Below are 13461 nucleotides of genomic sequence, written 5' to 3' on the forward strand. Positions count from 1 at the left end.
GTACCTATCGCGCGATTAAACAGACCTCTACCTGTTTTTTTTATTTTCTTTGACGTTTGCCACATTCGGCGCTAAAATCGCAAATGTCCGAAGGTCTCTGTGCGACTGAGCGATTCGCGGTTCTGCTCGCCTATAAATAGACATTCGAACGATAAAGTTTGATTTAGTTGTACAAAGTGTTAGGAAAAAATGAGATTTGTGCGACAACCGTTAGCGATTCGCGTGACGAATTGCGACGACAGATCAAGGCAACGCGGATAGGCGCAGACACGGTACGATGCTGCCGACTACTATACGTGCGTTCATTTGCGGTCCCTCGAATTGCGGTAAAACTAACGTTTTGATAAGTTTGCTGGAAAGTCCGCACGGTGTACGTTTCGAGAAGGTGTACGTGTACTCGAAATCGCTGCAACAACCGAAATATCGATATCTGGAGAATTTATTGACATCGATCGATGAAATCGGCTACTACACCTTCTCCAATAACAGTGACGTCATTCCACCGAGCGACGCGTGTCCAAACTCGATATTCGTCTTCGACGACGTGGCGTGCGATAAGCAAGATACTGTGAGAGAGTATTTCTCAATGGGCAGGCACTCGAGCGTCGACTGCTTTTATCTTTGTCAGACGTATGCGAGAATACCGAAACATCTGATACGCGACAACGCAAATCTGCTGATCCTGTTCAAACAGGATGGCACTAATTTGAAACACGTGTACAACGATCACGTAAATACCGACATGTCGTACGATGAATTTTGCTCGTTGTGCCACGATTGTTGGCAATGCAAGTACGGATTCGTAGTGATAGACAAGGACAGCGCGCTTTCGAACGGGCGATACAGAAAAGGATTTAACGTGTTCGCGATACCGCAAAAGCGGTCAGTCGTTGCCGATACGTTGTCGAAGGTGAAACAACGTTAGCGTTACAGAGAAAGATCGACATTCTGCTTTGTTTTTTTTTTCCCCACGATGGCTGCGATCGACGGGAGCGAGACGATTTGCGAGCGCGAAAAGATCGTAAAAGATATTGCGAAAACGAGTAATTCGATTCGCAAGAAACTTCGCGCTTTGAAGACCGGTAAGATCGAGAAGGACATTGAGTTGGACACGCACTTTAAACCCCTCATCGGGCCGCTGAAAAAGATCGTCGACAACTCGAGCTTGACCGCGGTGAAAAAAGAGGAGCCGACGGAGAGCGACGCTGACGCGAAAATCGAACCGCTATCCGTTCAACAGCGCGGGGAGGAAGAGGAGGAGGATGCTACACTGAAGAGAAAGAAGAAACGATTAGATTCCTGGTCGGATCTGTCATCGACACCGTGTAAATCTGATCAATCGAAACGACCGATAACCTCTACACCGATAACCTCTAACACGACGCGAACCGTGCAACGTACAAGTTCCGAATTTCTTGAAACCGCGAATGTTTTCGAAACCACGGACGACTCGATCAGGACGACCGTTCATAATCGGTTGCAAACGTCGGAGGGTCGAAAATGGTTTATAGAATCGTTGGAAGATCACTTGGGTCCACTGAGCCGAATTTACATCGCAGAGGTTTTGGGCGCCTGTCCAACAATAGACATAGCGTACGGCGTTTATCTCGGTAATAATAAATTGATGCTCGGTAATAAAAGTTTTGACGTGGACAAAGCGGATAACATTTATATCGACGGCGTACGATACGCCGGCACACCCGGTATTTACGAGTTGATCTTCAAGAAAATACACGATGACACAATTTACACGGAGGACGATAAGCAAAAGTATAGGAGCATACTGTTGGCAACGAGTGCTCATAAATTAAAACATGATTCTCTCGGGCGACTAAAGGGCAATGTGGGATTCAAGTATCGATTTGTAATCTCTCCGTTGATATCTACCGAATCCAAGAAGAAAAAAATCCGGAAAAGGATTATTCGCGCCTCGCGCGATGACGCTAACCGACAATAAGATCGACTACGTGCATTGGGATGACCCCAACGAGCTGGTGGATCGTTTGCAATTGCTCGACGCTTCGCGTCAAGCTGGCAACAATGCCCACGACAACGAGATCACGTCGATCATCGAGGAACTTCGCGAGGCTGGGCTTATTATAAATTAAACGGCGCGACAGCGATCCGTTCAATCGATGTCGAAATGCCGATCAATAAATTTGAATTGTTCGAGCAGCGCGAAGACGCGACGAATGCCATTTCCTATCATTATCGGTGGAGCGGATTAGTGAGAAATTTTGTGCGCGACAACGCTCTGTGTCGCACCACCACGGATTTTGACGCAAGGTCGTGCAAGATTCGTCGCGTAGCGCAACCTGAGACTGACGGTGACGCGATTAACAAACTATATGTGGATCAGTGCGTTAAAAGTTTGACAGATCAACGGAAAGAGTCAGACGAGAAGCTTACCGCGTTCGAGAAGGACGTGCGAGCGTTACAAGCTGCGGTGAACAAGCTTTGACGTGCGAATATCGTTGAATCAGACGCGACAACGAACAACAATGCACAAACGGTTTAGCAGAAACGACTATCGAAAGGCGACGAGTGAAGAGAGGCAACGGGTAATTAACGACGGCGACGAACAGCAACGAACGACTCAAGAACGGTTGTCGGACGACTGTCTAACGGTTCAAGAGCGATTGTCGGACGGTTGTCGAACGGTTCAAAAATAGCTCAGAAACGATTACGAGCGGTTTAGAAACAGCTGCGAACTATGCGGAGACAGGAAAGGCTACAAACGGCTAAAGAACGTCGACGACGACGACGATGAGTGGTAAGAAGCAGTTAACTGACGACGACGAACGACAACGAACGATTCAGGAACGATTGTCGACCGGCTGTCGAACGATTCACGAATGGTTCAGAAGCGGTTACAAACTGTTCAGAAACTGCTACGAACGATGCACTAAGAAGCAGAAACGGCGACAACGAAACATGAGACCGTTAAAATCGACCGATGTGGATAAAAATATCGAAAAGCGACGGTTGGTGGACGAATTGCACGCATCGGCGAGAAGAAATTTTCCCCGCAGACACGTCATAGTGCGAGGGTACGACGATCTGTGGCAAGCTGATATCGTTGAGATGCGTCCGTACTCACATTTCAACGGAGGCTACCACTACATACTTACCGTCATCGATGTGTTGAGCAAGTATGCGTGGGCCGTGCCGCTCAAGGGTAAAGGTGGCAGCGAGACAGCTGACGCTATCGCTGAGATAATTCGAGATAGCGAGAGGTGCCCTAGTAATCTACAAACCGACATGGGGAAGGAATTTTACAACACCGACGTGCAACGTCTCGTGAGAAAACACGACATCAATCATTATTTCACGTATTCGGTGATGAAGGCGTCGGTTGTCGAGCGATTCAATTGCACGTTAAAGAACAATATGTGGAAGATGTTTACGCTCAATGGAAATTACAAGTGGGTCGACGCCTTGCCGCGACTCGTGTCGGATTACAACGCGAGCAAGCATCGAACGATCGGCATGCGACCCGTCGACGTTACCCCCGCGATCGCCGAAAGACTCTTGGCTACGGTGTACAGCGCGATAAAGATCGCGGGCCTGGCAAACTCGGCGACTCGGTACGCGTCAGCAAATACAAGACAATTTTTGAGAAGGGTTACACGCCCAATTGGACCACCGAGGTGTTTAAGATCGTTAAAGTGCAGCGTATCAATCCCGTAACCTATCTACTCGAGGACTATCGTGGAAAATCTGTCGCTGGAGCGTTCTACGAGTACGAGTTGCATCGCGCGACTTATCCTGACGTGTATCTCGTGGAGAAAGTACTGCGCAGAAGGGGCGACGAGGTTTACGTGAAATGGCAGGGATTCGATGGATCGCACAACTCTTGGATACACAAGAACAATGTTATTTAATTCGTGCAGATTGTATTTTTAAAACATAAAAAATAAACTATGTAAAAAAATATTAAATACGAAATATCCAATGTGTGGCGGTTTTCCGACCGCACAATCAAGACGGTACGCGCGGCGCGCGCGCGTCCACCGATCACGCGCCGAGCGCGTGGGCCAGACTACGGCCCGCGAAGCTATACGAAAGTGCCGCCGACAGGTGGCAGACTTTCTCGCGTTTCAGTTCCCGACAGGGAAGAATAAAAGGCCACACGGCGACGGCCTAGACAGCTTTCGACTGCTCTTCGGCTCCTAGCCGAGACCAGGAAAAGTGCTTTTGGTAACCGATCTCGCCATCACCTTGCCGCCGCCGAAGCTACGGCCACCACCGAGACGAGCTGCGCCACTTCGCCTGCCGCTACCGCCACAACCTCAGCGGCCCCTGGACTACCGCCCAGGCCAACCGTGGAAGCTCGTCCAGCTCCAGCTCTCGCCGGTGCGACTGACTCGTCCTCCACGTGCGCTCATCTCAACGTGAGACGTAAGAGTTCGGCGCTACACGTCTCCTCGACTATCGTGGACGATGCCTCCACTCCTGTCGCCTCTGCCACCGTCACCCTCAGAGCGGGTACACCAGGGGACGCAGACCATCCCGCCTGCGCGTGTTCACCGAGGCGTGCAGCACCAGCCTCCACGCGGCACTCAGGAAGTGCAGACCGACCCGGAGTGGGAGATCACCTCCTCACAAGGAACGCAGACCGAGGAGCCACCGGCACTCTTATCGGAGTCTACACAGACTGCGGAACCGGAGCAGTCCCTCACACCACCGGGGACACCGCCGGCTTGGCGGAAGTTCAACTCCTTCCGGAGAACCAAGACGCAGCCAAGCATCATCTGGCGTGAGCGACTCCGCGACTAGGAGGAGAAGAAACCAATCGGCCCTTTTCAGGGCCGCCTCCACGGCCTTTCTCAGGGCCTCCTTCAGCACATTGACACACCCGCATCTGTATCATAGGACATAGAATAAACGACCTATTTATTACATACATCCGTCTCTCAGCTCACTCGGCGATCCCTCTCACGCTACGGCATATCCTCTGCGAAGGGCACGCGACGCCCCAGCGTAAGTGGCTAGCGGCCACACAATGTATAAAAATATGTAAGACGTATGCGACATATAAAATGTTTGAAATATATATGATATCTTTATTAATATCCTTTCTAATATAATACGTTATCTACTATTGTGAGTTTCGTGTTCATCGTGGTGCCATAAACAATTTTTTTTTTTTTTTTTTTTTTTTTTTAGAAGAGAGGTGTTATTGCGTAGACGTATCTATTTCATACTATTTTTTTACGACGCAGTACGTGAGACAAAGGAAGAAATGCAAAACAGATTAAAAAAATAATGATCAAGATTCAATTGGAGCGAGAGAGAAAGCAAAGGGTATATAATGAGGGATGCATCAAGCCACAGTAGTATGATTTGAGAGCTTAAACACCTCGGTGATACATCTGTGCATTGATTGAAACATTAAAATCTGTGTGCAGCGACTCATCTGTGCAGCAATTCATCTGGTAAATGTGCAAATTATTATTATTTGAATTGAAATGTGATGTGATATACTTTTTGTGACACCATAATTTTATAACACCATACTTTTTTTTGCCAAGGGTTTCCACAGCATGGCGGTGGTTGTGGAAGGTTTCGGGCTGAAGCTCACGCAAAAGGATCTTCACACGATGGTCGGTTTAAATTGGCTCAACGACGAAGTTATTAATTTTTATATGAATTTGCTGATCGCCAGAGGTACATCTTCGAACAAGTATTCGAAAGTTCACGCGATGAACACGTTCTTTTACCCGAAACTTCTGTCGAGCGGTCACTCATCTCTGAAGCGATGGACCAGGAAGGTGGACATATTTGCGCAGGATCTTATTATTATCCCTATACATTTGAACGTTTACTGGTGTATGTCAATAGTAGATTTCCGCGATAAAACGATTGTTTATTACGACAGTATGGGCGGTGATAATTCGCAATGTCTGGCTACGCTAAAACTATATTTACAAGATGAGAGTCTTGATAAAAAGAAACAATCTTATGATATGGGTGATTGGGAATTTTATTCCGCCATGAACATTCCGCAACAGACGAACGGCAGCGATTGTGGTGTATTCTCTTGCATGTTCGCCGAGTATGTCTGTGCAAATAAAAAAATTACGTTTACTCAGAACGACATGCCGTAACTTAGGAACAAAATGTTTAGGGAAATAATAAATGGAAATATTGTATAAAAAATTTTTATTGAATAAATGTTTATAATATGAAATATAAAAGTATATGGTTGATTAATATTCCTTCCATTATACATATACGTACATATATACATACATTCATACATACATACATTACATTTATATTTATATGTACATACATTCATATGTACATACGTACATACATTTTATTACATGTATTGCATACATTACATACATACATGCATACATACATTATATTACATACATGAATCTTCACTGTTCCTTATTATGATAACTACTATGATAAAGGTATGCGATAATGTCCCCACGGCAACGTATCGGTCGAATCCGGCACGATATATCGCTTATCGTCGTACGGACTCAGAGCGATTTTTGTCTCGCAAATAGTGTACACTTCGTGCATTTTTGATCGTATGCACGACTGCGGTCGAATCATTTCGATCTCATCGTTCAGACACCGCATGTAGTCGTCGAACGCGATGGTACGCGCGATGACGTTGCTTTTAACACCTTTCGCCGTTTTACAGTATTTTTTGCCATCGACTCGCAAGGCGTACATTTTTGCCCTAAGTCCAACAAATTCGGTCATAATGGCCCCGTTGTTTTCGTCCTTCGTCAGGCCCGGCACTTTTTTATTGACGAGAGGCATACTGTAAGCGTTATCTACCGCGTAGTCACTCGTGTCGAACCTGACTATATCATGTTTCATGTTCTTATACGCATCGTCGCACTTGATATGATAAATCAAACTGTCCGTGTCGGTATACATAATTCTACACGAGTCGCGGTACAGGGGAGACATGTACTCGTGGTGAAATTCGTATAGGCACACCTTCGACAGGTCGAGGATGCACATGCCGACGTAGATCGGTTTGTCAAATTTCACCTCGAGTTTGCGCAGTTCGACAGCTATCAGATTTTCCGAAAACACGCTCTTGCTGTGAAAATTCGGTCGCGCGATTATTGCCTCCGCGTCGTATCGTCCGTCCCACTTTGTCAATAATTTTACATCGACGTGGTTGCGAACATTTTCCATCGTTTTCCCGAAAACTGCGTTATTCATTAATTTATATAAATTTTTTTGGAACTCATTTTTGGCCAATGTTCTAAATTTTGTATTGAGTTCAATGTAAGCGCTGAGCCACTCAGATTGAGCGAATTGCAATACGCGATGTATTTTAGTGACGTGAAGGCCATGGCCCGTGCACTGCTGCAGATTGCGATAATGAATAACATAACGCTTCTTATCGTGCAGCGTGGCGAGAAGTTTGTCCTGCCGTTTGCCAGGCGGTTTATCGCGCGTCGGACAGAACGGTAGGTCAGTGTGCGCGTCGTGTTTATCCTGCGGATACTCGAGATCGACCTCGAGAATATAGCCCGTAGGCGAATTCAAAACGATCGCGCTAAAGTCGAAATTTGAAACGTCTTTGACCCATCGAAACTCCGCGTAGGGCAGTGGTTTACACATCGCCCAGCCGTACAAGTTGTTGACATCGAAGTACATTAGGTACGACGACGGTTTCGATGAATCGTACGACTGCATGTACTTGTTGTTGGCCTGCGCGTATCTGCCGGAACATTGACTCAGACCACCGCGAATACCACGTTCGATAAACATAACCATGTCAATGTCGATCAGCAGTTCGAAATTGACACGCGTATGTTTCAACATGGCATCCCACGTAAAGCCTGGTAAAGTGTAGTACGCGGGATCAAGCCCGTAACTCGCGACGCAGTTGTCGCGGAAATTTTCAAACACGTCGGCCAACAGCAAGACATCGGTTTTCAGGTATAGATCGCTGTATTCGCCCAGGGTTCGAACGGAGAATCGCTGCCATACGTTCGCGGCATGCGCGTAATCGCTCTCGGATACGGTGTCACCGGTCAAGGAACTGTAAAATGAATCGCGCTGTGGTAAACACGTATCCTCCAGCTTTTCGACGCTGTCCACGTATTCGTATGGAAAGACACCTTTTCGCGTCAATAATTTGAAATCGTCGTCGGATAACGCGGAAAATTTTGAACGTATAATTTCTAATTTATCATTATCTAGGAAGGATGCCAATTTTGCGAGACTCGCGCTCAGAAATTTGTACGAGTCGATGAATCTTAATTTTATATCGTTTCGCGAATCTAATCTTTCCGTGATGTCTTTCACGTGTGTAGTAAATGAGATGTACTTTTTCTTTGTTATAGGCAGTACATCAATCTTGCCTTCGAACGCGGCAGCTATCTCCTTGATAATGAAATGCGCGTCATAGCCTGACAGATTGTGGAATATTACTGGGATAAAGTGAGAATCCTTATAATTCAGATTGCACGTCGAGTGTGCTGGACCTCTGTAACGCCCAGTTAGGTGGCAATGATCGCGTACACGATTATCATTTGGCGTGAACGGTTTTTCACATATGTGACATTGCGCCGTGCTGTGAAATGTCTCCCACTCGTTTCGCGTTAGGTCTACCATGCATACAATGTCGGACAATATGTTCTTTACGCGATGCGCCAATCCTTTGAGTTCCTCGACGAACCACGCGACGCAGTCATTATCGCGACGAAATCGATACGCTGATAACGTTTCATCGTACGAGCACTGTACGTAGTATGCTATACTACATACTCGATGATGTTGATAGGCGTATGACGCGTGTTCCGTCTCCGGTTGTGTCTTCTGCAGCACACACTCCAGATCGGCGTATACCACAAAGGGAAGTCGCTCTTTCCAGCTGTGGTTCTTGAAGCACAGCCACTTGTTGTCTTCACTCGGTAGTTTGATAGCGCAATCGTTTACCTTTCGGCAGTCCACAGTGTGAGACTGCAACTTGTCGCTCGAACTAAAGTAGTGAAGACATCTGCAAAAAAAAGAATCATAAATATAAATTTTTTATACACAAAATATAAAAATGATATATATATTATTAAAAAATATAAGTACTTACCGATCACAAATGTACTTCTGACCATGATGCTTGCTCAATTGTGAGCTCACGAGACGGGATAGATTTTTAATCCACGCGAAATGTCCAACATTGTTGTCTCGCGGATCCTGCACGTACAGCAGATTCACATGCTTTTTAACACTCGTGCGGTCGGTAAGCCGTATTGGAAGAACGTTTGACGTCTTCTGTCCCTCGATGGTATAGACGTTGACGGATATATTGTTGAGTCGTTCGAACTGTTTAATTTGACTTAACGTCATTGGGAACTCAATGTCTCGTAAATCCAGTACCCTTGAATAATGCGGGTATGATGATTCCCGTTCTGAATGTCTTTCGGCTGGATGTAAGGCGGCGACCACTGACCATGCAAAACATGCATTGTCCATAGACAGCACATTGATCACCGCGTTCTTTACTTTAATGTCTTTAGACAATTCCAAGTGACACCCCGCGCGCAAAGGATTGTACTTGTTGACGTTCACCGTCAAATTGAGGATTCGAGTCAACGCTCACCCACTGTCGCGTTCCTGGAACTCCTCGAATTTCGCTAATGTGGGCTCGATAACGTGCCGCTCGTACCAATCGCGCAAGTACGATGTACGACAGAGTTCTATGTTATTTGTACATATACTCTTATTGTCACGTTTATCACCCGCCACAAACTCCCCGTTGAACGCAGTGTTCACTTTGACACAGTTATGTTTTTTTATAATGTCTCGCACTCGCTTGCACACTACGCTGCAGGCGTCTTCTAAAGATTGTCGCGGCTCTATATGGTCTATATTAATTACCGCACCGGTCATTATTTGCGTTTTGAACGCGGCATTGATTTCTCGCCATACGAGTTCTGCCGCGCGCGTGTCGCCACTGTTACCGGCGTTCGCATAATCACCACCGCTATGGATAAATTGTCTTTCCAATCGCGACTTTACACCCTCAAGTCGCGCTATTCTGGCAACCAACGATTGCCTCTGCCCGATCGAGAGCGGACGTTTGGCACTACTGCGAAAGTCTCGAGCTCGTGTCTCGAGCTCGTGTCTCGAGCTGCTCGACGAATTCCGCGCATTGCAGCGTCCATGTGAAATATTCACCCAAGGTAGTTACTTGGTCGGACAGCTCCAACAGATCGCGTTCGGTTTGCTCGAATTGCTCCATGTTTTATCTATTCAGATTCAGGTTGTTCTTCAGATTCAGGTTGTTCATCAGATTCAGGTTGTTCATCACCACGAATTCGACGCATATTCCATAATGTAGTCTTGTCGATTACGTCACACTCTTCGAAGGGGCACTTGCACACGCATCGATGACACGCTGGACAATTTCGATAGGTATACCGAATGTTATAGTGTTCCAACATAAATTTATAAAGACTGAAGAAAGGGACATCACAGTGCCAATTATCACAATCGATAAGTTCACGTTCAAGAGTTCTTTGCATCTTATTGTTGATGAAACGGTAATAGTTTATTAGATGCACATTGTAACTCGCCACCACTTCAACGCACTTCCCAGTGCCTGTGTTAATTTGAACTAGCAGATCGACTGAGCAGCTTTCTATCTCACGCATAACTGTAGTCGCCTAATAGCGATACTCCTCATACTGCGACTTAAAGTCATGTTTAAACAGTTTAATGTATAAAGGATTATCACGAACTAGACGAGCTTCACATTCTTTTACCTCGTTCCGCACCTGTATGTATATTTTTCGTCTTATGTTAGACTTCCAGTCATAAGGATGCTTATCGGTATTGATAACAACTCCTTGTCTAACGATGCGTTTATCGGTTCCGCGTATCCCGACTTCGCGATCGCGAACAAACTGCACCAGTGATATTCGTTGCACATCCGTCGATTTTCGTCCTCGATCTTCATCACGCAAAGCATTGGCGATATCATCTATTAAATGGTCACCATAGTAAAAACGGTTGCAATAGTATGGAATGTCATCGCTTTCATCACTTTCATAGTCCGGTAACACCGAGCGATTATTGTCAAGCGTCATTTCTTCTTGCTCACTGTTATGAAAAAATAAAAAAATGTTCACGTCGCGAAAGCTAATGTTTGTTTCGTTGACATTCGCCGCAATCCTTAATCATCGGAGCGGGACCGTCGATGTGCGTTCGCTGCCACGGTTGGTTGTAATGTTCGTCACAGCGACGATAGGTCTGAACCTCCAAATCCGCCTTTATATGCTCCGGAAGCTTGTCCCACACGTAGTAAATGTGATCGCCGCACATTTGCAACAGAACGGTTTTCGGCACAAATTGCAGCTGTTCGGCGCTAAAATCGCGAATGTTCGAAGGTCTCGACAGCAGGACGAACATCTTTGCGATTGAGCGATAAAAGTATCTCTTTTCCAGAGCACTTGCACGTGATAATGTTCAACCATACAATAACGAAGAAACCGCGATACTTTTCGATCGATGTATCACTCTCAAATCTGACTACTGCGGCTCGATGCGCTTCATCCCTCGTTATATACCCTTTGCTCTCTCTCTCTCTCGCTCCAACTAATTTTTTGAAAGATCTTTTCCTTTGTTTTGCGTACTGCGTCGTAAAAAAATAGCGTGAAATTGTTTAGTCTACGCGATAACACCCCCCCTTTTCCTCGAAAATGTTGTTTACAACGAACATGTTCCAACAGGTTCGATGCGTTATCGGGTCGATCATCGTCCCGATGACGTCATTTCTTCCTTTGTCTTTAACGTACTGCGTAGATAGATTGTTTTTTTAAGTATAAATCATACTATATTTTCTTCGCGCGCATTTCTATTCGAGCCGTATATGCGACGTCCGCCAAAACTCCGGCTGCTTGAATTTGCAATCAAATATCGCATATCATAACATAGAAGCGAGGCACCGATGTTCTGGCGGACATCAGCGCTTGCAGGTGTAATGCGAGACGTATCGAGACTATCAGTTTTATACACCGCCATTATATTTTTTTCTCTGGCGACTTTTGCAACCGTCATTGAATTCAGTCTCGTCGAGTCCGCGCAAAGTGTTACACGTATATATTTTTTACGAATTTCTTGTGTACAAACGTGTTTTGTGTTTGGGTGATTAAACTAAGTTTAGGGAAAGACATAGAAAACAGTGAAATTTTGAGGGGGCCCGACGCTCCTCAGTTTGAAAACGCTGTAGAGGTGTTTGAAGAAAGAGGCGCTCCTTCCGCGCCCCGGCTTCCGTTTGGGAGCACAATATCCGCGCCCGGCCGCGCGCGGGAGAACCTGTTCCGCCTGACGAGGGGTCGATTTCCCCTCATGGACGAGGCGCTGATTGCCTACGCGAACCGTGTAGCGAGTTTGTAGAGATAAAAACGTCTACTACTAAGGAGTATAAGTTTAGTGCGCAACCACGGCCCCCCGCGGACCCCCGCGGACCTCCACGCGGACCCGCGGCGCGACCGCGAACGCGAACGCGGACCTCCTCCCCCTGCGCGGACCAGCGGCGCGGACCAGCGGCGCGAGTGAGTCATCCCGGTGAGTCATCCAGGTGAGTTATCCCGGTGGTATGCCAAGGTCACCAATTCCCCTCGTAATCCGATTCCCCTGTGTAACCCGATACCCCCCTCCCCCTCACCCCCGCAAAATTCGATACCTCTGTGTAACCCAATACCCCCCCTCCCCCTCACTCCCCGCGAAATTCGATACCCCTGAGTAACCCGACACCCACCCTCCCCCTCACCCCCGCGATATCCGATACCCCTGTGTAACCCAATACCCCCCCTCCCCCTCACTCCCCGCGAAATTCGATACCCCTGAGTAACCCGACACCCACCCTCCCCCTCACCCCGGAATATCCGATACCCCTGTGTAACCCAATACCCCCCTCCCCCTCCCCCCTCCGCGAAATCCGATACCCCCCTTCCTCACCCCCTCACCCCCCGCGTAATCCGATACCCTCCTCCCTCACCCCCCCACCCCCCGCGTAATTCGATACCCCCCTCCCTCACCCCCCCCTCGTAATCCGATACCCCCCTTTCCCTCACCTCCTTTCCCCCCGCGTAATCCGATACCCCCTCCCTCACCCCCTCCCCTCCCCCCCCCTCCTCGCGTGATCCGATACCACCCTTCCTCACCCCCTCACCCCCCGCGTAATCCGATACCCCCCCTCCCTCACCTCCCCCTCGGAGCCCGCGGATTAGAACTCCCTTATATACACTACTTTGAAAATAATTAGTTTATCCGCGAAGCACGCGCTCCATTGATTAATTAATTAATTTCAACACTAAGCAGCTAACACTAAATTCGAATCGTGTAATTCTTTTAAAGTACAATGTCTGAGAATTATTTTAATACTATCATGCGAGCAACTAATTCGTAGACGATTAGATGACGGAACTTAGTGCTCAGCACCAACGGCTGGTCTAAGTTAATTAT

At 47.0% G+C, this 13461-nt stretch overlaps 2 protein-coding genes and 1 pseudogene across 2 annotated transcripts; 2 read left to right on the forward strand and 1 right to left on the reverse strand.

Annotated features, from left to right (window-relative positions):
• The first annotated feature begins 2766 nt into the window (after nucleotides 1-2766).
• On the forward strand, nucleotides 2767-3884 carry LOC143908332 (uncharacterized). Its single transcript, XM_077425958.1, has 2 exons — nucleotides 2767-3244; nucleotides 3349-3884. The coding sequence occupies exons 1-2, from the start codon at nucleotides 2767-2769 to the stop codon at nucleotides 3882-3884; spliced, it is 1014 nt and encodes a 337-aa protein (XP_077282084.1).
• A 1651-nt stretch (nucleotides 3885-5535) lies between these two features.
• On the forward strand, nucleotides 5536-6110 carry LOC143908333 (sentrin-specific protease 1 pseudogene; annotated as a pseudogene).
• Nucleotides 6111-6417: 307 nt separating this feature from the next.
• Nucleotides 6418-9825, reverse strand: LOC143908334 (uncharacterized). The gene is made up of 4 exons (XM_077425960.1): nucleotides 9080-9825; nucleotides 8321-8992; nucleotides 7910-8083; nucleotides 6418-7864 (listed from the first exon to the last, which is right to left on the reverse strand). The coding sequence occupies exons 1-4, from the start codon at nucleotides 9463-9465 to the stop codon at nucleotides 6418-6420; spliced, it is 2679 nt and encodes an 892-aa protein (XP_077282086.1). The 5' UTR covers nucleotides 9466-9825.
• Between the last annotated feature and the right edge of the window lie 3636 nt (nucleotides 9826-13461).

Source organism: Temnothorax americanus, unplaced genomic scaffold (assembly GCF_048541705.1).
Source record: "Temnothorax americanus isolate GAGA-0224 unplaced genomic scaffold, ASM4854170v1 Scaffold92, whole genome shotgun sequence".
Taxonomy (NCBI): domain Eukaryota; kingdom Metazoa; phylum Arthropoda; class Insecta; order Hymenoptera; family Formicidae; genus Temnothorax; species Temnothorax americanus.

Bases quoted from the DNA above. Each gene is read 5' to 3' on its own strand.
- LOC143908332 (XM_077425958.1), top strand. From the start codon at position 2,767: ATGAGTGGTAAGAAGCAGTTAACTGACGACGACGAACGACAACGAACG. The intron at 3,245-3,348 runs GTAATCTACAAA...TCGGTGATGAAG, and splicing joins AGATAGCGAGAGGTGCCCTA to GCGTCGGTTGTCGAGCGATT.
- LOC143908334 (XM_077425960.1), bottom strand. From the start codon at position 9,465: ATGGACAATGCATGTTTTGCATGGTCAGTGGTCGCCGCCTTACATCCA. The intron at 8,084-8,320 runs GTACATCTCATT...ATACGTGGACAG, and splicing joins CTGCCTATAACAAAGAAAAA to CGTCGAAAAGCTGGAGGATA. The intron at 7,865-7,909 runs GTTGGCCGACGT...CTGCGTCGCGAG, and splicing joins CTGAAAACCGATGTCTTGCT to TTACGGGCTTGATCCCGCGT.